The sequence below is a fragment of the Scophthalmus maximus genome, chromosome 2 (assembly GCF_022379125.1).
Source record: "Scophthalmus maximus strain ysfricsl-2021 chromosome 2, ASM2237912v1, whole genome shotgun sequence".
Classification (NCBI taxonomy): domain Eukaryota; kingdom Metazoa; phylum Chordata; class Actinopteri; order Pleuronectiformes; family Scophthalmidae; genus Scophthalmus; species Scophthalmus maximus.
In genome coordinates this window covers 5,354,715-5,378,818 of record NC_061516.1, presented here as the reverse complement: position 1 = coordinate 5,378,818, position 24,104 = coordinate 5,354,715, and the positions used below count along the sequence as shown (strand labels likewise).

At 44.4% G+C, this 24,104-nt stretch overlaps 1 protein-coding gene across 1 annotated transcript in view; it reads right to left on the bottom strand.

The window, feature by feature from the left end:
• The window catches only part of grk3 (G protein-coupled receptor kinase 3), a 57,279-nt gene that overhangs the window by 19,756 nt on the left and 13,419 nt on the right, over nucleotides 1–24,104 (bottom strand). Inside the window, exons 3-11 of the mRNA XM_035627263.2 lie at nucleotides 8,210–8,283; nucleotides 7,942–8,043; nucleotides 6,063–6,137; nucleotides 3,941–4,002; nucleotides 3,781–3,832; nucleotides 2,024–2,115; nucleotides 1,817–1,916; nucleotides 1,270–1,348; nucleotides 428–558 (exon numbers count right to left, since the gene is read on the bottom strand). Coding sequence (XP_035483156.1) covers nucleotides 428–558; nucleotides 1,270–1,348; nucleotides 1,817–1,916; nucleotides 2,024–2,115; nucleotides 3,781–3,832; nucleotides 3,941–4,002; nucleotides 6,063–6,137; nucleotides 7,942–8,043; nucleotides 8,210–8,283 — 767 coding nt within the window. The remainder of the gene's footprint in view (nucleotides 1–427; nucleotides 559–1,269; nucleotides 1,349–1,816; nucleotides 1,917–2,023; nucleotides 2,116–3,780; nucleotides 3,833–3,940; nucleotides 4,003–6,062; nucleotides 6,138–7,941; nucleotides 8,044–8,209; nucleotides 8,284–24,104) is intronic.

Genomic DNA, 24,104 nt, shown 5'->3' with positions numbered 1-24,104 from the left:
GCAGATCGTTATCTGCCTGCGTTTCAACCACTATCTAAAGACCAGGGGAGATTGGGGTAAATGAACTTGCTGTGTGAACACCCAACAGCTACCAAGAGCTGTTCTACTCCAGTCCGACGGGTGGCAGTAATGCAGAAGACTATACAACAATAATGAAACCAAATAAGTCAAGCAACACAAGGAAAGTAAACATGGAGGAGATTCAGATCGCACTTGTATGGACTATCGCGAAGATGGACCGGCTGAAATTAAAACGATGGAGTAGTCGACCAATCAGCCATCTTCAACAACGCAAGCCCCGCCCCAAAGGGTCCTGTCTATCGTGAAGAACAAGCAGGGAATTTCCAGGGGGTCGAAAAGATTTCCCCAGAACGTAATTCAGATCCTGGTCCCTGCGGTGGAGCTCTGTGGGAGTGGGAGGTCTTACCTTCAGGTCTCTGTAGACGACGAAGCGGTTGTGCATGTGTTCCAGACCCAGGATGATTTCAGCCGCGTAGAAACGCATCTCTTTCTCGCTGAACACGCCGTGCTGAGACAGGTGGTAGTGCAGGTCGCCCCCTGAAAACACACACGCAGTGCGTCAGCATGACCTCATAACACCTCGTGCCTCGATCAATAGCCATCAATAAGTTGTGGTAATCTTCTCAGGGGAGAAAATCGGAATCAAGGAGAAGCCTCCTGTGACTCTTTCCTCCACCTCAACATGCATCGACCAACTGAATTCGTCGCACAACTGCCCGCTGTGTGATGGTGACTGTGTTCGCTGTTGACTTTTAAAAAGGGTGACTCAGGCTTCGATTGTGAGACTGTCTTTGAAATGCTGAGTGTGGAGCCGGGCCTCCAATTGCCTCAGAAACCGGCCGCCTGCCGCCGGGTCCTTCAGAGGAAATACTAACGACGTGTGAGCTGGAGGGCTGATTTTAGATGGTAGGAAGGATTAAACAGGCAGGTCAAAATCCCATCAACGCTTGATTCTCCGGGGGAAGGATTGACTTGACCGGCCAGCGACAGGATGAGTAATCCAATCTTACTTTTTTGTCCTATTTTGTGCCATTATTTGACGGGGACAGTGAAGAGGGACAGGTAATGCGGGGGAAGCGAACAGGGGACTGACATGCAGTAAATGGTCCCGTCAAGCCAGGGACTTGCTGCTCAGGGCACCTGCGCCCGAACCGTTCAGCTGTCATGTCGCAGAGTGATCCAATCTGTCTGACTGGGGCCGCAGTTTACTCTGGGCCGGTAGCCGGGGGGAGGGGGGTGTCACCTTACCGTTCATGAGGTCCAGGATGAAGCACAGCTTGTCGGGGGTGTGGAAGGCGTACGTCATACACACGATGAATGGGCAGTCCTACAGAGACACAGGGGGACAAAACTTAAATCCCAAAACTGTTTGTTTTTACGTTTTCATGTGCTCGGAGCAGATCGAGTTTGAAACAAGGAAGCGTCGAGATTCGGTTCTACTAATTATCCATCAATGAGTTTGTATCTGATGTCCTCTGGAAGTTCTTCAAAACTATTCTTTTTTATGCTGGTGATTTACTTAACAGGGTTTTGCATCACCAAGTATCCAGATCCAAGTACAAATACAACAATTTAAAAAAACTTCTTTGTCATAAAGGTTTGATAACGACATCTAAGTATAATCGCAGGGTAATCATTATCATGATTTTCATTTGATATTTTTTTTTATGTATAGTCACTCTGTGGGGAATAAGTCTCTGCACCTGTCAAAAAAATGTAGTACGGTAAAAAAAACTGTCGAGTGTCGAGGAGCCTGACATGTAAAACCACTGGCACGCCGCCGTGCATCACTCACCCCGGTGCTGACTAACGACAGCATGATTCTCTCATTGAGCGCCAGCGTCTCCCCCTGCTTCATCTTGATCCTCTTCTTGTCCAAACACTTCATGGCGTACCTGACATCGGAGCGACAAAAGCAGCCACAGCGTCATTGTGCTCAGAAATAAAAAGAAGTTTTGTTTCGACGCGTGTCCGTCGGCTGCGTGTGCCCGTGTTCACTCACATCTTGCCCGTGTCGGCCTTCCTGCAGCCGTACACCTCTCCGAAGCCGCCCCTGCCGATGATTCGATGCACGCTGAAGTCGTTCATGGTCAACTGAGGGAGGAGAGAGGGAATAATTATCTATCACACCGAAGCGCTCTGCCGTGGGAGAAGTTGCTGAATTCACTGATACTGACCCAGAAAAAAACTATGTTTAATATACATTATTCATATAGCACCTTTCAAAACACAGTAACAAAGTGCTTTACAAACATAGAACACGTTTAAAACAGAGTGAAATGAACTAAAAGCAGAACTAAGAAGCAGAACAGAATAAAACAAGCTTAAATGTCATCATATAAATCCAAAAATTACATAAAGGCGATTTTTTAAAAAGTGGGTTGCAACCCAGAGTTTGCAACACTGATCTCCTCGGGCAGGTCTATCCTAAGTCCAGGTGCCCTGACTGCAAACGCACCATCACCTTTCATGAAGCTGGACGAGTGATGCACCCGAGGATCTCAGGGGTGCGGGAGGGGACATAAGGCGCTAAGAGGTCCGATAAATAACTTGGGGCGAGGCCTCTCAGGGCTTCGGAGGTAATCAATAAAATCTTAAAATCAATTCTAAAAGAAAGGTTTGGTGTAATGTGGTCATGTTTCCTGGCCCAAGTAAAGATCCTGGCAGCAGAGTTTTGGATTAGCTCAAGGCGGGAGAGGGATTTTTTTTACGGATGCCAGAGAGCGAGGAGCTGCAGTGATCCAAATGACTGGTTATGAATGCATGGATAACATGGTCTGATCCTTGAAATATTTTTGAGTTGATAAAAGCCAGTTTGAACTATTGATCTAACATGTTTGTCTGAGGTCTTGATACAAAAATAACACCAAGATTTCTGAATGGGAAAATGGACCGAGACTGTTGGATTTATGGTTGTCAGCACTGTCCTGGCCTATGATTAATATTTCTGTCTTATCCGCACTCACTCTTAATAATTTAAGGGTGAGTTTGTTTTCAGTTTTCATTCAGCACCATTACTTTTGGATTGGGGCGTTTCTGCCGAAATGGGAGGTGTAGTTATTAAAATCACGACTGGCTTGACCTGCCAATTGTTAACTGTCGCCATGCAAACATTGTTCAACTAAAATTCACCATTTCATCATATCCAGGTGATTGATGTTATGTTTAATCATCTAGTCGACTGGGAGCGTTTATACAACAAGCGTTACAAGTCACTTTCATATCGAACCATTTCTTCTGTACTCCAGTGACAGTGTGACTCTCGGGGGACACGGCATGAGTTGCTCCGCTTTTGTCTGTCACTTAATTCCACTGCACGAAATCACCATACAAACAAATGCGAGAGGAATTTCAGATAAGAATATGAAAATGCTCCTTCAGGGACCATGGGCGTCTGAGACGCCTCCTCCAACGTTGGGAACTCGACTGCCACTTTCTTTGCTTTATTAACTGACTCAGTATATTACTGTTGAATACAATACAAGCTCTGTCATTTTTTTTTTTACTTGCCTTGTGTTTCAACCTGTATATTAAGTCAGTGTGAATGTGAAACGGACTGGAACTATAAGACAAGCAGTGTGGGATTGTTTTCCTTATGCTATGGAGCAGATTTCTTTTGCAGGGGAGTGAAGCGAGAGACGTGGAAAAGATAACATACTGTTTAAATGCCCCCCAAAAGTGGGATGGGAACTGTGGTTTCAAACGGGCGAATGCATCAAGCTGCAGTTGTTAAACTGGCCGTGAAGGCCTTGTACTCACGTGGATGTTGAGCTCCACGTTCTTCCACTGGCAAAAACGAGTAAATTTATCACTGCAGGAAAAAAAAGAGAAGAGGAGAGAGGCGATAAAATGTGAATATACTGCGATTGCGTTGGAACAATTGGCGAAGAAGGGTGTTGCTCCACCTCCGACGTCTCACCTCTCGATGAACTTCTGGAAAATATTCCCTCTCAGGCTGTCGCAGATCTCCACTATGTACGGCTGCAGGAGACACACGCACACACACACACACACACACACACACACACGAACACACACACACACACACACACACAGCAGCTCAGGGCCTGTGTTTCTCTACAGTGGTTCGGTGTCTCATGCTCTGGCGCCTCATTAACAATGTGATTAAAATTCTTGACAAATGTTTGTGAATATCGATATGATGACCGAACTGGACCCCCTGTTGTTAAACAACGTCTCTGCATTTTTGCTGAATGTAAAAGTCGAGCGACGCTGAGGACTGACAACGACACGCAGGAAATAGTGACATGGCGATGAAGTATCGCTGGTGGAGAGTTCAGTCATTGAGGATAATCTCATATCCAAAGTAAAAGCCATGTCATAGTCCAAAAAGAGGAGTTTGTTGATTCGATTTGCTTAAAGGTTAGATTGGATTTCAGGCTCAAAGAAAACATTGTTTCTCTTTGACTGTATTTTATTTTACTGGGAGGCATTTTGGCAACCGACGCTCCACATCACACTACGAACCTGATAATTTATGGTTTTAAAAATACTGCTCATAGAGCCGGAAAGCATAAAATACACACTGGTAAATTTGTGCTGGGCAACAGAAGTGATCTTAACCTCCACCAAGGAGGTTACGTTATATTGTTTGTCAGCAAAAACTACTGAAATGGATTTCCACGAAACCTGGCGGAAGGATGGGACATGGGCCAAGAAACAACGACGAATGGGCAGATGCAGGAATTTCTGTTTAGTGTTAAGGTAATAACACATGCGTCTTGATGGGGAAAATAACCCTGGCATATTTAGGGGACTGATATCTATGAGTGTGTGCAATTTGGTGCATCTTGATTGAATTTAAGGAGACTGCTGGGCTTTGGCGGAAGGAATGCGCTCCACCGAGTTCCACTCTAGTTTTTTTAACAACAAGAGGAAATGAGAAACCCTGACTAACCGTTGACGGAGCGCGTTACCGGACAATGTGTCCGCAGCCAATCGCCTCAGAGACGCGCAGAGCGAAACACAAACGCGTCGCGCGCCGGCGTGTCGGTACTAAGAGCCGAATGGAACGGTGGCAGAGACAAGCACACTCCCTCTGAGGAAGCGACGACGCGAGGAGCTGCTGTGGGTAAATGAGGTAACAAGATGTTGGTGGTGTGGAAACACACACTGTCTACTTAAAGCTCCATTTAGAAACACCGTGGACAGGAAGAGTTACTGAGACACATGAAACTGAAAGAGTTCCATCTCTTGTATTCTCTTTTTCACAAATTTGTCCTCTACTATTTTATTTTACTAAAAAAAACAACAAAAAAAACTTATTTATGTCTTTAAATGCTCTTCAAAACTTGTCTCAGTGCCTCTTTATAAAAATGTGTTAAAATCGAAAATTTAAACTTAAAAAAAATGACTATTGTTGCAAGTTCCCAATTTCACACTGCAGGACTTCACGATGGCCTGCTTTCGTATGAATTATTTATTTTAAAAGATTTTTAGTTCCATGACAGGGAATATTAATCCAAAGGGAACGTACTGACTTCACTGTGTTCATTATGCTATAGTCACGTTGCCTGAAGATTGTGATGAATCATTTTGCCCCGGCACAAATATACTATTTTGAGGAAGCGCAGATATGGCGAGATTAAAATAAGCCCTGCAAATGTGTGTGTGTGTGTGTGTCTCTGTGTGTGTAATTTGCACCCTCAAATGACTGGAGGGTGCAAACTACAAAAATAAAAGAATGATTTTAATTCATCGTCAGTCTCAACATGACCTCGGACACAGATCTTTTCCATTTGAGACGTGTCGGCACCGAAAAAGCTCAGGTGTAAATAACAACAGTGAGCGAGAGGCTGAGCTCGGCCGCAGGCTCCTGTCACGGTTCACTGAGTCACACTGTCTGCTGTGAAAAAAAGAAACCTACGTCTTTGTCGTGTTCAATGAACAAGTGACTCATTCTGAGCAAACAGCAGACATATTTTCTGTATCCGCTGCTGCTCAATGTGAACCTGAAACGCCGCAGCACGCGAAGTGACAAAGCGAACGTTTGAATGTGCGCGTCAAAGTGTGTTTTTTACCTGGAAGAGAGTTGGGGGAACCTGTTTCTTCGCCAAGTGACTCTGCACGTGGTCCACTGCTTTCTTAGAGAACGGCTGGAACAAAGAGAGGGACACAAAAGGAAAGGTTATATATATATATATATATATATTTTTTTTTTAATGCAGCTTTCCCAATTGGCCTTCCCTGACATCAAGAAGACATGGCCCCTGCTGCAATTTATCTTTAAATGTATTCACGTCAATTACCCCTCACTATTTAAAGCAGCTGATGGTACCTATTATTTTTTTGTGTTCCTGAAGTCTCCAAGTTTATAGCTAAGAAAGCATTTATGTTCAAAGCTCTATCTGATTCTAATCATTTTCCTGTCAATATTCCATCTGTTTCATGTTTCGTTGATTGTTTTTTTTTGTTTTCCTTTTGTGCGTTAATAAATATTTTCTTAATATGCTGTATTTGTTGTTGAGGACCCCCCCTAACGAGATGGGTTCATCTCAAGGGGTTATTCCCCATAAAGAATTTGAAATAATAATAGTTCTGTTTTTTTTCTGTACGCCCCCAAATGCAACACGACCAGGAAACTATAAACTGTACGTGAGGCCTCTGCCAAGAGAAGACAACCAATATCTGTGTGGTGTGTTAGTGTGTGTGTGTGTGTGTGTGTGTGTGTGTGTGTGTGTGTGTGTGTGTGTGTGTGTGCAGGAGGACAGACTGCACTGAGGTGTGGATTCGTTCCAATTGGAGTGGTGCAACAAAAAAAAACACCTGCATCGCTCCTTGTTCCAATACAGGACATGCAAAGAGCAGATCTAAAATGAAATCCTGCTTTGAATTTCTGCTGAGTGGAGAGCAACATAGACGGTTCAAAGTCCAGGTCATACTGAACTGAACGTGTCATACACTGAACGTGTCACACCGGTGGCTTCATCCACCTTCGTGTCAGAAAGACGGCGGAGGTTGCTGCTCTAATTCAGACATGACAGCACATTTAGAGTAAGAGCCACAATGCTAAACGGCAATATTTGGCGCCTGAAAACAATGAATTCAAAAGTAATCGTGTTTGACACAGAATAGATTTTTTTTTTTGTTTTTTTACTTTGCCTTAACTGTTTAAATGAACGACCATAATGCATTCCGCTTCTCACAGTGAAACCTCTGAAAGGTTCTCGGATCACTTTCACAATTCTAAATTATGTGCTGCCTATTTTATTAGGTCTGAGAGTGCACAAGCACAGGATGACAACTTGGTTGGCTGGGAATCTCTTTGAATACATTTCCACTCACGCGCTGCATGTGAGGCGCTTCGCTACATAATTCATGATTTCGTCCAAGCCGCTGGCAGGGATGAGAGGTGGGAGACCTCATCTCCCCTGCCCTGCCCTGTCCGGCCAGGAGAAACACCATTATTACTGTGTAGACTCGTCTGAATGTAATTTATTTTATCTTGTATCACAGATAATCGCATTGCCACCGCTGCAATGTCATGAAGTCGCAAAAAGCATGCCTCCGCAGGGAGCTTTTAATTTGAAATGACGGATATGGGAAGTGGCGTCACCCAGAGAGAAGATGACGCGGGGAAACCAGAAGAGAGAGGGAGGTTTAACATGCACCGTTATTAACTATCAATATTCACTCCGACCGGCAGCGTACTTTTTGTTATGAATCTACTGTCACGGGATTTGACAGGAACAAAATCAAACATCAGGGAAAAACATCTTTCTATCCTGTCAATCATCTCTCCACCCTCACCCACTGGACCCCCAGGTCCAAGTGGAAACACGGCCTTAACCAACTGCAACTGAAAGAAGCACTCCTCCTCCCAACAGGTGTGTGTTCCGTGTTGCCGTGTGTATATGACCCAGGGTGCATTCGTGACGCAGCGCTGATCTGAGGCCTCACATGTGAACAGGACAGGAGCTCCTTCATGATGTAGCCGTCGTAGATCTGCCGGCTGCGGCTCAGCCTCTCCTCCTCGGAGTCCAGCTTCTCGTAGTCCTTAATCTGAAAAACAGAGACACGGGGTCATCTTAAAACGTGGCAACACAAAACACAGGCTGAGCGCTCCCTGCGAGGGCCAAATCTGAACGAGTGGGATTACCGGTCTAATCCCCCACCCGTCCCGTGGAGCCGCCTAATCTCGCGCCCACGCGGAACACGAAGGACTTACTTCTTCGTAGAACTTGAGCTGGGGCACGGCCTCGTCGATCTCGTTCAAACAGAAGTCCTTGAAGAGCAGGAAGCCTGGGGGACACAGGGGAAACAGAAAACTCTTACAGCTGCACTGCCACAAACACCTCACCTCTGTCTGACAGACACGCACAGATTCTTCATGTTAATTATTAATATGCACATTACCGGTAACTGACACATACTCTGACTAATAGTATGTCAATTATTTATATGCCTTTCTTGTACACTTTTGCGGTTCTTATATTTTTTTTACATATTTTGGAAGGTGTGTTGTGTGACTGATACCTTCTGCTGTAACACTGGAATTTCTCAGTTTGGGATCAACAATGTTAATCCATATATGCATCTACCTAATAATTTTTATAAAACAAACTAACTGATCCCAGAGATAAAAATTATAGAGTTCAGATTGTTTGTCAAATCAACAATCAGGCTCTGGGATTGTCAATGACTGACAATCAGCTGATCCAACATCCCATTAAATTCTGGCAGATATTCAAGGTTCACCGGTGGGATAAATCCTCTCGACTTTGGTGACCCCTTGACGCGCGCGTGGTCTGGACGCGCGAGGCATAACGTCGCCGTGTCCTCGGTGCTGTGCGAACATTATCACCGACACAGCTGGATACTAAAGCGGAACGGGGAATTCAAAGAGAAATTCAACCTTTTGAGCTTTTCAGCTGCTTATGTACAAAATCTCTGGTATTATGAGTGTGCAACAGGTGTGCACGCACACGCACACGCAGACACAACATACGAAACAGCCGTTACACCACATAAACAGGAGAGAAGGGCGGCTCCAAATGGCACCGGCCATTATTGGCTGAAAATGACACTCCAACAGCGGATAAAACTCGTGCGACGGGTCGTCAAATGAGTCGCTCAATAGAACATTATCTGCTCGCAGAGCTGAGATGCACAGTTGCCATGGAAATTGCCTTTGTGACAGCAAGAGGCTATATGCTGCTGGCCAGGAGGCCACTTGTTGTCCCCCGACTCCGCTTACATTTTCATGTGGTGAGAACATAGATCGGAAGGACAGACACGAGGCACGGGTGCCACATGTCGCCGACACGCAGTGGCTTTGCCTGATTTACATAAGGTATTAGCAAAAATAGACGCCTAACAAGATCGGACTCGGATCTGACACAGATCACGGGTCCCGTCGGTCACTCGGACCTTCCACCGACGGCCCTGTGGGACATTGTGTTGAAGGTGAGGCGGGGCGGACCTTCTGACAAGAGACTCAAAGGGACAAGTACGGTTGTTAAATACCCAAAGAAGAAATGGCTCCAGGAAGATCTGAGTTCTTTTAGAATTGATTTTTTTCTTCTTAAAATCCAGTGAGCAGCGGCATTAACAAGTCACAATGTGATCGAAACCTCACCATTTTATTTGATAGCACTACGCAGAAGCGTTGGTTTCATGCACAGTAATTGCCCAACGCCCTTTTGTTCAATAACAAGAAAAAATCATGGCGAAAGCTGAAACCATATGACAATTGATAGAAAGGCAATGTGCAGCTATTTTCATGATCAATTCATTATTGAGAATTCACTTTTCGAGTGAAAATGCAGAAACTGCTTCCAGCATCGAAGTCCCATGGATTTTGAGCTTTGTCGACTAGTAACATTTTTTCAGTTTTGAAGTGCGGGCGGCGCCAGAACACAACCAGCGGATTTTTCCTTCGGATAGGACTGTCTCTTAGTCGTGGCCATTAATCGGAGCAACAGAGTGATGAATACGTCTCGTGTACAATTCAATATCCTCGGCGTTTCATTGCAACAGGTGAACGTGGAGTGAAATGTCGAGGCCGCATCAACAACCGGTTGGTCGTCAGAAACGTTATCACGTTGACGATTGATGAAGTAGAGATGTCAAGCAATCCTGAGGTCCGGCTTGTCGTTTGAGAGCATAGTCTTTTTTTATATTCTATATTGTGGACGAATAAAAAAAAGGGCAACTGGTACAGATGGGTTTTTTTTTATGTTTTCTGACAAAACAATTTATGGATTAATCGAAAAAAACAAAACAAATGGCAGATTGATAAAGGAAATAATGCTTAGCTACAGAACCTAATCTACAGTTAGAAAGAGTTCTTTTGAAACTGGGGGAGGTCGGATGTCAGCGTCTCTCTATTTGAGTTAAAGGCTCGGTTCTCTCTGCGGCTCTCGGAGACCTGATGGCTGTTCAGTTACACGACAAACAGCAGAGGAGCTTATAAAAAAAGTGGCTTGTGCTTCAATTCAGCGGCCTCGCTGGTTCAGTTAGAGGCGCAGGAGCCGTTAGTTCGGGGCCTCGCGCCTGCTATCGTCCCCTCTCACGTCTTCCCCTCTACCTTATCTCTCCTCCAGACGCGATGCATCATTTCCCCTTCTGCTCCGACGCTGACACCAAGGCTCGCATGCATCCACGCATGGTGTATGTACACAGCCGAGTGCGCAGGGCATCCTTGTTTGCAGAATGGGTGCTACTGACAACCCCCCCCCCCCCTCCCAAAACACATACACACAGGTTTTCAACGGCAAGGACTAGACGTGCGAGCGGGGTATTAAGAGAGAGGGCGCAGAGGGGGGAAAACGACAGTTCTTACATCACAGAGACTCAAGGATTAACCTTAATCGCTGAACACTTCAACACTGCCCAGCTAATTCAACAAATGGCCCCTTCCAGAGACGACACACACACACACACACACACACACACACACACACACACACACACACACACACACACACACACACACACACACACACACACACACACACACACACACACACACACACACACACACACACACACACACTCTCAAATCAGACACGGGTTCCTCTGAGCTTCGTCTCATTAGCGAGATCACCTGAACGGCCTAAAAATACCAGGCTGGCTTGTTCCGACGGCGGCCTCCGTCTTGCACGGCCGCGAGCGGCAGACTGCCTCGCTGTGTGGAGCAGGTCGGAATCCAAGGACCCGCTCTCAGTGTTCGCCATTAATCACCTCGACGGTGGCGGCCCCGGCGTAGTCTAAAGTCGTTGCGCAACAGACTCATTACAAAGATAATGAGTGTGTGTTTTGCACCGTCGCTTCGCCCGGCCCAGCACCGCTTCCCCCCGAAATCCTATGGGAAACACTGGACTCTGAAACCAGGACCTGAAAGATGTACATTTATGAAAGTTCGGAACCTTTATTTAACTTTAGGGCGGCTGATCACAAGTCCCCGATCCACGGTGTCTTTCTTTGGGACATTTGATATGTAGTGTTGAGAATATCCAGACTCGAGCCAGTCCTACGGACTCATCCGAATCGCACAACCCATCTTAGGTCCACAGCTTTGGACGGTACCGTGTCCTCAGCCAGGCCCCCTCTTCCTCCCACCGCTCTAATACGCCGGTCAGTCCCAACTGTCTTGGTGTTTCAGCAGCTGACAGAAACAGACTTTTGACTACGTCACAAAGACAAGCAATAATCCATTTTTTTTCAGGTTTTCTGACAGCAGAGTCATGGATTAATCAACGTTTTCTTTTGCATCCACACAAATGTTTTAGTTTTAAATCATCTTGTGGGTCTTTTCCAGTCACAGCTCCACTAACTCTCGTCTGGATGGAACATGTTTTCATCGGTCTGTTAGTTAGCAGGGTCGCTGCTTTACTGATTTCCGTGAAATGTTGTGGACGGGTGGGGCTTGAAAGAAACCCCTAACCCAAATGTTGGAGCGATCCAGACAAACAGGCGGAATATTTTGTTTTTTACTTCCTGTAACATTGACGTGGCCACAGTTGTAATATTGAGTCTCATAATATGGTGCAACTGTTTACAGCCTCTCAATTGCTGGATTATACAGTAAAATATGAAGAAAGGAATTCTGCGGGTTTGTAATCGTTAGTCCGATAATACAAATACATTCGTAATAACATTTTTTTGACTATAAATAATTGCCCAACTAACTAAATATAGTGTTTGTGCTCGTCACTGGATAAACCTTCAAGTCTAAAACCAGACATCCACAGTCAAATCTAACTGTCACCGGTACATTAGTAAAGCTTTCAGCCATTTATGGCCTGAAAAATCATAAAACAAAACAAAATGGAATCTATGAGAAATCAAATTGACAATTAAAAATGACACAAAACAAAAAAAAACGACAGAATCTTCAAAGATACCACTGCCTCAAATGTTTGGAAAGGAAGAGGGGCCACACACACCATCAGACTCATTTGCGTGTTGAACATTTAGCGTTTGCGTTTGGTTTCGTCGCATGGTCTTCTCACTTCCTCTCACGCGGTTCTCTTCTGTGTGATCTTTTCAGGAAGTGCACAACGAACTGCGCTTTCAACACTGGTTCATCCACTCCCACCTCATTCTCACACACCTCCACCACCTTAAAATTTAGGTCAACAGCGGGTCTGGTAAAAAAAGAACATTAACAAATAAGAATGAGGTTCATATAAGACTTTAACCCCTTTACTGTCAGTGACTACTACATTTCTACTTTATTGTGAATTCAAAATTCAATTCTTTTTTGCAAATCACTGTCTCCATTTTATTTTGTTTCGGGGGGGGGGGGTGGTTTCTTCTCATCGAAGGCAAACGTGAGACTGTGACTGTGTTGCATTATACATGCGCTGACCTTTACTGGTGGGAGAGGGCCAGCACCAGGTCGACTGCGGTTTGTTTGGGTGTGTGCGTGTACTGCACAATGGGATAGATATATTAATTCAAGTACAAGAGCGGGATTAGCAAACAATGTTAAGCATTCCCCCCGTCCCGCTGTGTTACCCAGTGTGAGCAGAGGCTACCCAGTGTGAGCAGAGGCTGCTGGATGAGAAGATGCCAATCGCCACAGTGACTCTGTCTTGAACTTTGGTTTCACACAGGTGGATTTCAGATTCAACACCGGCACAGTATCGTATATGAATCCAATATAAAACAGAAATGTAAATCGGCGTTAAGTCGGGGCCCGCAAATCGGCACTCGACCGCCGTGTGCGAACTGTCGGTGAGGCGATCAAAGTGAGTCGCCTATGTCTGCCAGATATCTAGCAGGCTGAATATCTGGACGTGCCGGCGAGCCCGGATCCCGTACTGTGAACTGTGCTGCGAGTGGCGGTGAGACAGTAGTCGACGCGCTACAGCCAATGACAGCGCGCGAGAGACGACACGGGCCGAGCGGAGAAACCCACGAACACCAGGGGGAGGACTCCTCGCGTGTGTGTGTTCATGACAAGACGTACTTTACGCCGGGGCTGCAACTAACGACTATTTTCTCAGACCGATTAATCTGTCGATCGTTTTCTCGATTGATTCATTTAGTTGAAGTTGAAGAAGCTGAAATTAGAGAATTTTTCCGCATAAAAAACGACTTGATCCGATCAATCGGTTATCAAAATAGCTGGCAATTCATTTAGTGGTCAATTACCAATCGATTAGTCGATTAACTGTTGCAGCTCTACACGGCATGTAACGAAACATAACAACGTCACCGCAAGGGTGAAATGCGAGGAGGTGGAAGACAGTCCCCTTTGCTTTCCAGTATAATGAATGTTCAAGTTAAACAGGATCATGCAAACAATATTAGTAGCAACAACTATTCCCTGTGTAGCGGCCCACGCGAACGCCTCCCTGCATGTGAAAGCATTGGCCATAAGACGAGACGACTCCAGGTCCGCTCGGCAGTGACGCAAACGTGACACACACACCTGAAACATGTGTGAACAGATCAATATGTACGCCATGAGGAGCCCCCAATCTTTTCCCGGTATTGGTAACACTCATGGAAAAATGTTGTACATAGATTCTTTTTTTTTTTTTTTATATATATATTTTTGAAAGAAAAGAAATTAAAGTTTTATTCTTTTCCTGCTCAGTGATTTTACGGCATTATAACTGAACTCAATACACAAGAGAGGTTTTTGAATACTGTCCACTTCTAGCCACGATTGTGCAGTTTTCATAAAGGTGCGATTAATAATGAGCCACACTGAGAACAAATGTGATGGAAAAGAAAACATCTAGGAACTGCTTGCCGTTCAGAGGGATGATACCATAAAACCAAACCATATGTTTTAAGCAAAGCTCACACGCAAGCTTATTCAAATTTTTTAAGTAAATCTAATTCGCCTGAGGTCTGTTATCTGCCAGTTGAAAAGTTGGAATGACTCCGTATGATGGCAAATAAAACCTGAACATGGAGGTGTGAGATGAATTAAAAAAACACATTCTGATCAAATATTCATCAGAAGACATTTAGCCTAAGCAAATCCTATTTAAAATGTTTTAAAACTTCATAAATGTACAACAGTTTAGGGCTGCAATTAACAACTATTTCAACTATTACAACAGTTGATTGGATCAGAACAGACCGAAACGGACGGGCTTAATCTGTCGATCAACTGATCTACTGGTAGAAAACATCAGATGTCTCAGAGATGTTAATCTCAACATTTGACATCAAGTTCAGTTTGTGGGAAACAAGTGTCCAGGGTTCTGCACGACACACTCACATGTCCCGTGGTATTAGTGGCCGCTAATTAAAAGGACAGAGTCGGCTGTGGCACCCTAATTCCATCGACACTCTGTGTACGACAATGAGATCCTATTACCGGTTCAGGTTTGAAGTCATTAACTCAAGAAAAAGCCTGACACAGGACGCAGCGAAAGTCCTTTTAACGAGGCTCCCAACCCCATCGCCCCGGGACTGTTTGCAAAACCTAAAACAAATTTCAAAGCGGATGTCTCTTCCTGGAACAACTTGGACTGTTTACAAAGACTGCGGAGCTGAATATGCTAAACGAGACCGCAGCCCTCGACGTGTGAACACGCTGCCCTTGCATGGAACAAATGCGAGGATGATTTACATTATTACAAATTATATATACGCCTCGGGGGCTTTAGTCTGAGAGGGGTGAGCACATCCTCCGCACACTCGCCCGAGACGACGCCGAGCGGAAAGTGATCAGCGTGTGCGGGCTCAGCCCTAATTGGCTAAGTGGACGCGGGACACAGGGGTAAAGAGGGAGCACATATGGAGGGTGTGTGCTAGGCCTGTCGGCCGGGGTTTGACTTTGTTTGTCGGACAGCTGCATCACATCCACCTGCACAATCCAGCCACCGCACGGAAATGCACATTTTGGACCGTTCCCATCAGCCACTGCACATCTGATGTACGTGATGTGGTCACCAACAGGTGGTTTACATTGTCAGTCATTTCTAAAAGGACAAAAAGCCAGTATGAACAGGCGCACACACACACACACACACGCACACAGACTAGTTGCCAAAGTCTGCAGAGATGGGAGAGCAGTGTGGGTCAGAGGAAGAATGGAAAGTGGGCAACGGAGCAAGAAGAAGACATCTGTCTCTGAAATGTGCGGAGAAGAGAAATGGTAAATATGGCATCGTTGTTTACTGCATGTTTATCAGCCAGAGTGACATTACCAAACTCCACTGATTTATATTGGGCGGACTCAAATGTTAGGCTAAAACGATCCGGAAGAAATTAAAATGTGTCTCTTTTTTTCCACATCTTTGCTACCCACAATGCAACTCAATCAAAGTCCTGTTAACTTTTAAACTCACGCCCCAACTGTCAAAGACTCAAGGTAAAACCAAATAAAGGACACTTTTAAAGTGCACGCTTTTTTGAGCTCATTTAAAGTGCACAGTGTAGGTACATCCCTTCCCCTTTTCTGCAAGTGAAAGGCATTTACCATCATCTCAAACCTCTACGTGACAATTGTGTTCTGGAAGGTTGCAGAGGTGTGAATGTGAAAGATGCACTTTCACACACGCTCGAACAGGACAACAGCAATGGTCTGACACTGAACACGACCCATGCATAATAAACCGCTAGATGAAATTATCCACTGGGGCAGGTTAACACAACTCTGCTATTCATTACCATCATGATACTTTTGTACCTCCACTTGGTTAAGTAAAAAATCAGAGGCAGGATGTGTTCATGTAGCACCAGCGAACTTCGCTGTTGGCAGGCGTTAGCAGAACGTTAAACTGATTCATTCTATGCGATTATGACAAGATGAGTTTGAACAAAGTAACTGAACTTGGAGACCAGAACGTACAATATTGTCTTCCAACCTACTGCCACTTCTTGTCGTTCTTTTTTTTTTTTTTTCTGTTTAAACAGCACCTTACAGCGTTGTATGTCTTATAGGCGCCGACGCTACGGTGTCACTGTGTATTCTAACTGTTGGACCGTGGTTTCAACTGTGATCGTTTTTATTTTATTTTGGAAAGCAATTTGAGCGGCATCTTGTGCCAGACGGACGCCCCGTAACAAATGAGTGCTGATGGTACACTGAAGAGAAAAGCTACATGTTAGTGGGGTTTTTGTTTCCAGAGTGATCGGGGTGATGCAAGACAGCAGTGTCAGAATAGTAGTAGTTGCTGTGTGAAAATAAAGGATCTGACTTTATTCCTCCTAATGAGAGTAATTTAGAAAAAAAAACATCGTCATTGTGCAGCGACTGTGAGGATAGTGTCAATCACGATGGATGAATAAAAGGACGTGAGGAGGACTGAGGCGTCGGCATCCTGTTGACATACACATCATGGCCTCTAGGAAAAAATGCTGCATTCTGGGGTGGAAAAAAAGAGAGAGATGGTCCTTAGTTCTCTCCATTTATTGCTCTCCTTTAAAGTCGTCCTCTCCATTTCCTCTCTCCAATTCTCATCACCTTTTTTTTCCCCGCCCTCCTTTAATCAATTTCATTTCTCCCCGTCGACGGGAAAATGCAGCAGTTCTGGTCAGGTTCCTATGGCAACCGCAGTTGCCAGGCAACACACAACTCTCCATCATCCATTCCAGAAGTCTGACAGATGGAGAGGGAGAATGCCAAGGCAAAGAGTGAGAGAAAGACGACAGAGGGAGAGACGGAGACTGAGGGAGAGAGAAAGGGGGTGACAATGAGAAAGAAGAATGAAAACAGAGGAGCTGTGCAGCAGAGACCCAGGGATGATGCGATATAAACGGAAAATAACAGTGCTAACCTCGTCAATGATCCTCTCTCTTTTAATGGAATGCTTCTCCACCTCCAATCCTCCATTCAACCATGTTTCATATTTTTATACGGCCATTGGCTCCTTCGTTTATGTACAGCTTTGGTTCATAAAGGAACAAAAATGTTAAGACTGTAGAGTCTGTTTTTTTATGAATAATAATTCACTGCTGTGACATGCTATGACGCTTTGACTCGCTGTATGACCGGGGGCTCCTGACGACTTCTCCACGAAAATTATTTGAAAATGATTCCACACTCATAAATGTCACTTTTTATATAATAAATAACAATGAAATGAAACAGTGGTGGAACTTTAATTTGTTATTATTCCAACTGCAAAACTATGAAGATTACGCATTACCGAGCATCAGATCAGTACACGGGAAACCTACATACATTACTCGTCTACGTGTGACAGCCGTGACACCATCGGAGCACTCACACGCACGCTCTGCAGGGTTCAACAGAAACGCTGCCCGTTGGATTTGAGAGCGGCAGCAGCCGATCAAATCACGCTCATGGCAACACGAGCTTTGTCTGACATCAGGCATCAAAAAAAAAAAGAGTCTGGAGAGAGGAGGAGGAGGAGGAGGAGGCAGCTGGTGAATCTGCTGTGTGTTCATGTGGTTGTGGAGCTCATTTCCCATGTTCTCCCCGTTAGCATCGTACGGACGGCCAACAGGACACATCAGCACCAGCGCCAGCATTGTTGTGTGTCCCGAGCGGGACGCTTTGATCGGATGCAGTCGTTATGACGATGGTGCCAGCACCCAGTGTCTGCTACTGAATAGTGACCAAACTAGGTCAGTGGTTTTGTCAGTGTTGGGCTCACCAAACTGAACGACTATTAGGTTATTGGAGCAGTAGGACTAAAGAGTGGTGCAGCAGACAGACGCTGCCTTGAAGTTTGCTCTACAGGGCATATTACTAGTAACACTAGAGACTAGGACTAGAACTGACAATATAGTAACTTGCAGTCACTCAGTGGGAAACATTGCAAGCAGCCAGGAACCCTAACCAAAATATTCCTGAGTCACCTGACGACCCTTGCTACCAAGCTCTAAATATTTCAGTGAAAACTATGACAGAAAAAATATAGGTTTGCTCACTGGTTTTGCATTTCTGAGCGCCTCGCATTTTGCAGTTCTATGCACCCCGTGGTCTGGGATATTTCTGTGGTATGTCTGAGGCCGACAACACGGTCGCGCCAACATGGTGAGAATGGGGTCGTTCGTTGGTTCGCCGCTTGCACGTGCGTACTGTCACGTCGCCTAAAGGTGTCGGACAATCGATGCCTACATCGTGTGTATTTCCTTTGATTATAAACATTAAAAAGCATTTAAATGCTCTGTTTAACTTCAATCAGGTCAGGGTTTGTTGTCCTTGCAGACTAGGAGTTGGAGATATGGCCAAAAGATCATGTCACAATCTTTTGGGATGGCATCACAATCCACGATCCGAATCACGATTTTTCTCGAAAAATCAGCAAAAAAATAAATGAGGGAGTTTCTTATGTCAGAAAATAACAATAACATGTATTTAACCTTTGGACCAGCAGAAGTAGAGGGTACTTTCAATTTCACTGTCAGAAGAAACTATGAAATCTACAGTCCAACCAATCAAGTTGCGATCTCTTATCGTGTTGTGGCCCTACTTTGGTAAGCAGTACCAAGCCTGAAAAAAAATCTAGGGGAAACACTGTAGTATGCAAATTAAGAGACCTAGATATCTTTATTTGACAATTCAAAGGTTGTGATCATCTCTTTTACTTTTTAAACAGACCGTCTGCATTGGAGCTACTACAGGAAACAAAATAGGAGCACAAATCCTGGTGCTACATTTCTCAATGCAGTGGTTATCGTAGAAAAACATATGTAAGTGTTCCAGGGCCTATATTTAGAGAGCACAGAATGTCCATTACATAATGGCTGTCCTGCCTGACACTGATTTTGTCTGGCCCGTGCACTTCATGAGGAGGAATCCACTCATAACAAGGCCCAGAGAGGACAGGTTGATCTCCACCACAAATTTTTTCTTCAGTTCTGTGACAAAGTCTTAATAAAGTATGCCATGGACTCTCACCCCCCCCCCCCCCCCCAAAATGAACGTATGATCCAAGAGCGCGTGTTCCCACAAAAAGCCCCACAGATCACCATATATTTCACATTTTGGATGCGGCACTGCAGTTCTTTCTGAGGATGACATTAGAGGACACGCTACACTGTAAAATAACTTTTTAAACCTGATTGGGCAGGTGCGATGTGGTCTCTCAGCTATGTCTCAATCAAAACCATGGCTGCAGTATTTTAGAGGAGTTGTAGGGAAAAGCAAAAATCTCAGAATTCCTCAATGAGGTAAAGAGAGTGGATGGTTTCCAGCCCCATTTCAGAGGTGAACAGTGTTACACAAAATATTAGTTCAGTAGATAATTTGTATATACTTTAAAACTTGACTAGAGGGGATCTTTAAATCATTGAGTTTAAAAACTAGGATCTGCCAGTAAAGTGATGCCTGGGCACGTCGCGCTCCTGTGGTCACTGCACTTTCAGACAGCTATCACATGGTTAAGTAACAGGTTTGGGTTTGTGGTCGCTGTCGCTGTTGCTCAAACTGCAACATGGCTCCATGGTGCTGAGTTTGAGCGTGCTCCACAGCTGTCGGTTATTACTGACACACGCAAAGCCACGAATTCAAGGCACACAGGCTCTCTGTCGAGCCCTCAGGCTCACAACTACAGCATTTCCTACAGCCGCGCTGCCTAATGCGACACTGTCTGGCCTCGTGGCGGCTCTCAGATCTCGCTGCAGTCCCGTTAATGGGGCGAGCGAGAAATGCACTAAGAACCCGCGAAGCAGGACAGAGGCTCGAGACAGAATAATCAGCTGGAGGGCACTTTCCCCGAACCAAGCTGAAAATTAAGACACATTGAAGAAATTACAACTTAACTCTCCGAGCATCCGGCTAAAAGGTGAGACTGACTGGACCGTAATGGTCCCTCCGCTCAAGCACCCCCTCCCGTTAGTTAGTGTCACTGTCAAGCTTTTAACTCTAAATTAAATCCTTTATTTTTTTTATGTAAAATGGACTGTATTCATATCGCACTTCTAGTCTTATCGACCTGCTGCTATATACTGCAATTTTTTCGGTCACATTCATACACTGCAGGAAGAGCCGTCAGAGGCATTTTAGGGACCCTGTGTCTCAATCCCCTGCAGGTCAGCAGCCCCGAATCCCTGCTTTCGGGGGAATCGGGGATGCTGACCTTCTCTTTAGTGGACAACCCTCTCTTCTCCTGAGCCACAGCTGCCCATATTTACACAGGGAAAGGCCACAGAGAGCAAGTTCTCTTTCTCAAGAAGGCCCTGATTACAATATGGACACGCGGCATGAAAAAACAACAATCCAGAAATATATATATATATATACAAACAGATTAACTATAGATATGTATGAGAAACAGTAAAAGCAATAAGACAATGATTTGTGGTACAGGGAGCCAATGCAAGTAAAATATGTATATAAAAAGTTAAAGCTCAATTAAAACATACAAATTAATACATGTAATCGATTATACTATAACGATAAGCCCCCAGCTAATTGGCACTAGTTTTTAGGGTTGGTTGACAACTCCAGTTGATTTAAAGCAAAAGCCATGTACATGAGCGCACAATGACTAAACAGACAATGAACTTCACATGCTCAAACATAAGCATCCTCGCTAGCTGAGCATTGCAGACAAGGGAATACAGATGCAGTATTATTGCGTTGCTGTGTGATAGGCAGTTAAAGGGGCAGAAAGGGATAGGAAACCAATAAAGTTTTTTGGAGCAGAAAAAAATGCTGTGTTTTCGACTCAGCCCTGGCTCTGTAAATGGAAAAACTACAACGCTACGTCTCTGGGCTTTTGGCCAAGTGGTTAGTCCGTACAGTAAAACCATCAACAACAACAAAGAGCGAAGCAAGATTTCTCCAAAATCCCTTTTACTGCCCCTCTAACTGTAATATCTTTTATTTTGTATTATAAGTAAAAATGAATCTGTATTTCTTTGTTCTAACACAATTCTTTTAGGAGTCACAGTTTGACTGGGTTTCCTTGCATCAAAACAATCAATAGACTTTAAACAGACAATATTTGCTCAGGACGGGGCATCAGACTCAATGGTCATCAATATGTCCATTTCATGTGTAATAATATTGATGAAAATTGGTCAGTATTAATGTTGAAAATTTAAACTGGAGCCCGACCGATATATCGGTTGGCCGGTACGAGCCTTTAAATGTGCATGTATGTTTACATCAAACAAATAAATGTTTATTTTCTTACTATTTATGATAAAGTTAATGGTTAAACTGAAATATCAAGCCTCAATTACATTTCTGTCATAAAGGTTTGATAACGACATCTTGGGAATCATTGACAGATTTTTTGTATGTATACATATATAAGTATCGACCTTTGTATCCCTAACATCGATATCGGCCCCAAAAATCCATATGGGTCGGGCTCTCATTTAAACCACTGGGTGAATTGCGACTAACAACCACTTGGGTGTCAACTGAAAACGCCACTGATCGGAGCGAGAATATAAACACTTTTCATTTTTCAGGAGCATTAGCAAAACCTCGTTTTAAGAGTGCTTTAGAGACGAATAAGTGCTGGACTCCCTGTGACAAAGAGATCCAACGTTAATGGAGAACAATCAACTATCATATCACAGGAATTGAGAAGGGGACAAGTTTGCTTGTTGATCACCGGGTCTCAGAGTCCCAGAGTCCCCGGAGCGGGTGGCACATTGATTGGCTGGGTAATGAGTGTTTTCTGGGAGACAAGCTAATGAGAACTGAGACTTGGACTAATGACAAGCAGCAACCAGGGGGCAGGCTCCAGCAGTCAGAAGATGAGAGTAGACGAGAAGGAGCGATGGAAGAACAAAGAAGTGGTTTGGTCACATCCGACAGTGTCGTGCTGAATCTTTAAGCTGTTTGAATTCAACTCACAGAAAACTGAATGACGAATTGTCTTGTTCAAGTTGTTTATGGTGTATTTTTTCAACTGTTGACATTCTCTTGACTAATTAATGAGTTAAAATTGAATCAATTCGTTACAGGGCTTTTTGATCATTTTTGGTTTGACATAAATGTGAGATGACTCGCCTTTCAAACATTTCACAGGAAGAATCTCAGTCAATTTGCACCAACAATCTGGATAAGCTAAATATTTATTTTGTACGGTCAACTGATTGTGGCGAAGAATTGGACCAAAGGTCAAAGTTTGTATTTCCACACTCACATTTGCTATTTTGAGTACATGAGAGTGTTCAACTGACAAGGGCACAACATGCACCATCAGTGCCTGGATGGAGCAGTCCAAACGGTCAAAATCTCCAACTTTCTGAAATTGACAACACGTCATTCACGCCCGCTTGTATTTGTGAAAATACTCGTGAGAACAACTAAAGCTGGGCTCCGGTTTTAAAATCCAGAACACATTTTGGGAATTCTCATGGAGAATTTTTCGCAGATATTCTCTCTCATGTCAAGAATGCTCACAAATACAAGATTTGAAAAACAATGGCAAACCACACGCTTGATGATAATGATGATATTATCAAGATTATCGATCCTGAGGGAGCAAAGCACCACCTCTGACGTGATCTCATGAGGAAGAAAATGGTGACCCAGAAGTCTCGAACAGACTGCAGAAGCTGCAATAACTCACAACACGAATGCAAACACATTCAACAGCGTCGAAGCACTAGTATCGCTGTGTCCATATAAGGGCATAGCTAGGATTACATCTATCTGATCGACTAACGTTTGCTACATCACGTGGTGCAAATGTTTATGTACTGTTAAATTACGGACAACATTGCTCATTTGTGACAATAACATAGTAATCATCAGCCTGGGACCCCAGATGAATTTTGGGAGCTCATTTCATTTGCTCTGCCAGATGACCATTACGCCACCAATCACAACCGTTTAGCTGACAATGGGCGGGGTTTACACCGTGGTGCGAGGAGAAGCAATTTCTGTAAACAGCCGAGGCGGCTGCCGCTGATGAACGAGCATTTGAATAAAAGCACCCGCTATTTTCACATTTCTCCCACAAAAACAACAATACTGGTGTCACACACATTGTGGAATCCTCACCACCGACATCGCAGACATCTCCTCTCTGCTCTAGCCTGATGACATTTTTTGGCGTCACTCATCAGACGTCACATGATTCGTTTGCTCTCACTGGTTGTAGGTGAATTCATTCGCGTCCGGAGGCTTTTTGGTTCTGCGTCCGTTGGTAAGGCAAACTGAGAGGTCCCAGACTCACACGCATTTGAGCATTAGTCTGAGTAATCATAGTTTAGTACAGTAATTGATATTCCACCGTGTGAACATCGCCAAGGCAACTGATGTCAACATCTGATGTCTCTCACTTGCGTCGTCACTCGCTTCCACTTTGTTGTGACTTTTGCATGTGTTGCATAGAATAGAGGAAGGCGCCAACAAAGCAAACGTACCGGAGAGTGGCTTAGTGCGTGAACTTGCTCTATCGCTAATACTGCTTTGCAGTGATGAACTGGTACGTCCAATGTACAGGCCATTTCTCCTCGGCTCGTCAATTTGTCTGTACGGTGATGATACTTCTAGGAAGACACGCTGCACTGACACGACAGCTTTGAAATGATCAGGGCACATCGCAGTCACATTTTGAAAATGTTTCCTCCCTCAACATTGTCGAATTGAAAAAACTGGGATTCACACTGGTGTCTATCGAGCATGACATATGAAGCGATGATACTGAAGGTAAGAGAAAAAATACGGAGAGCAACAAGTCTGGCAGAGGGAGAGCAAAAGACAA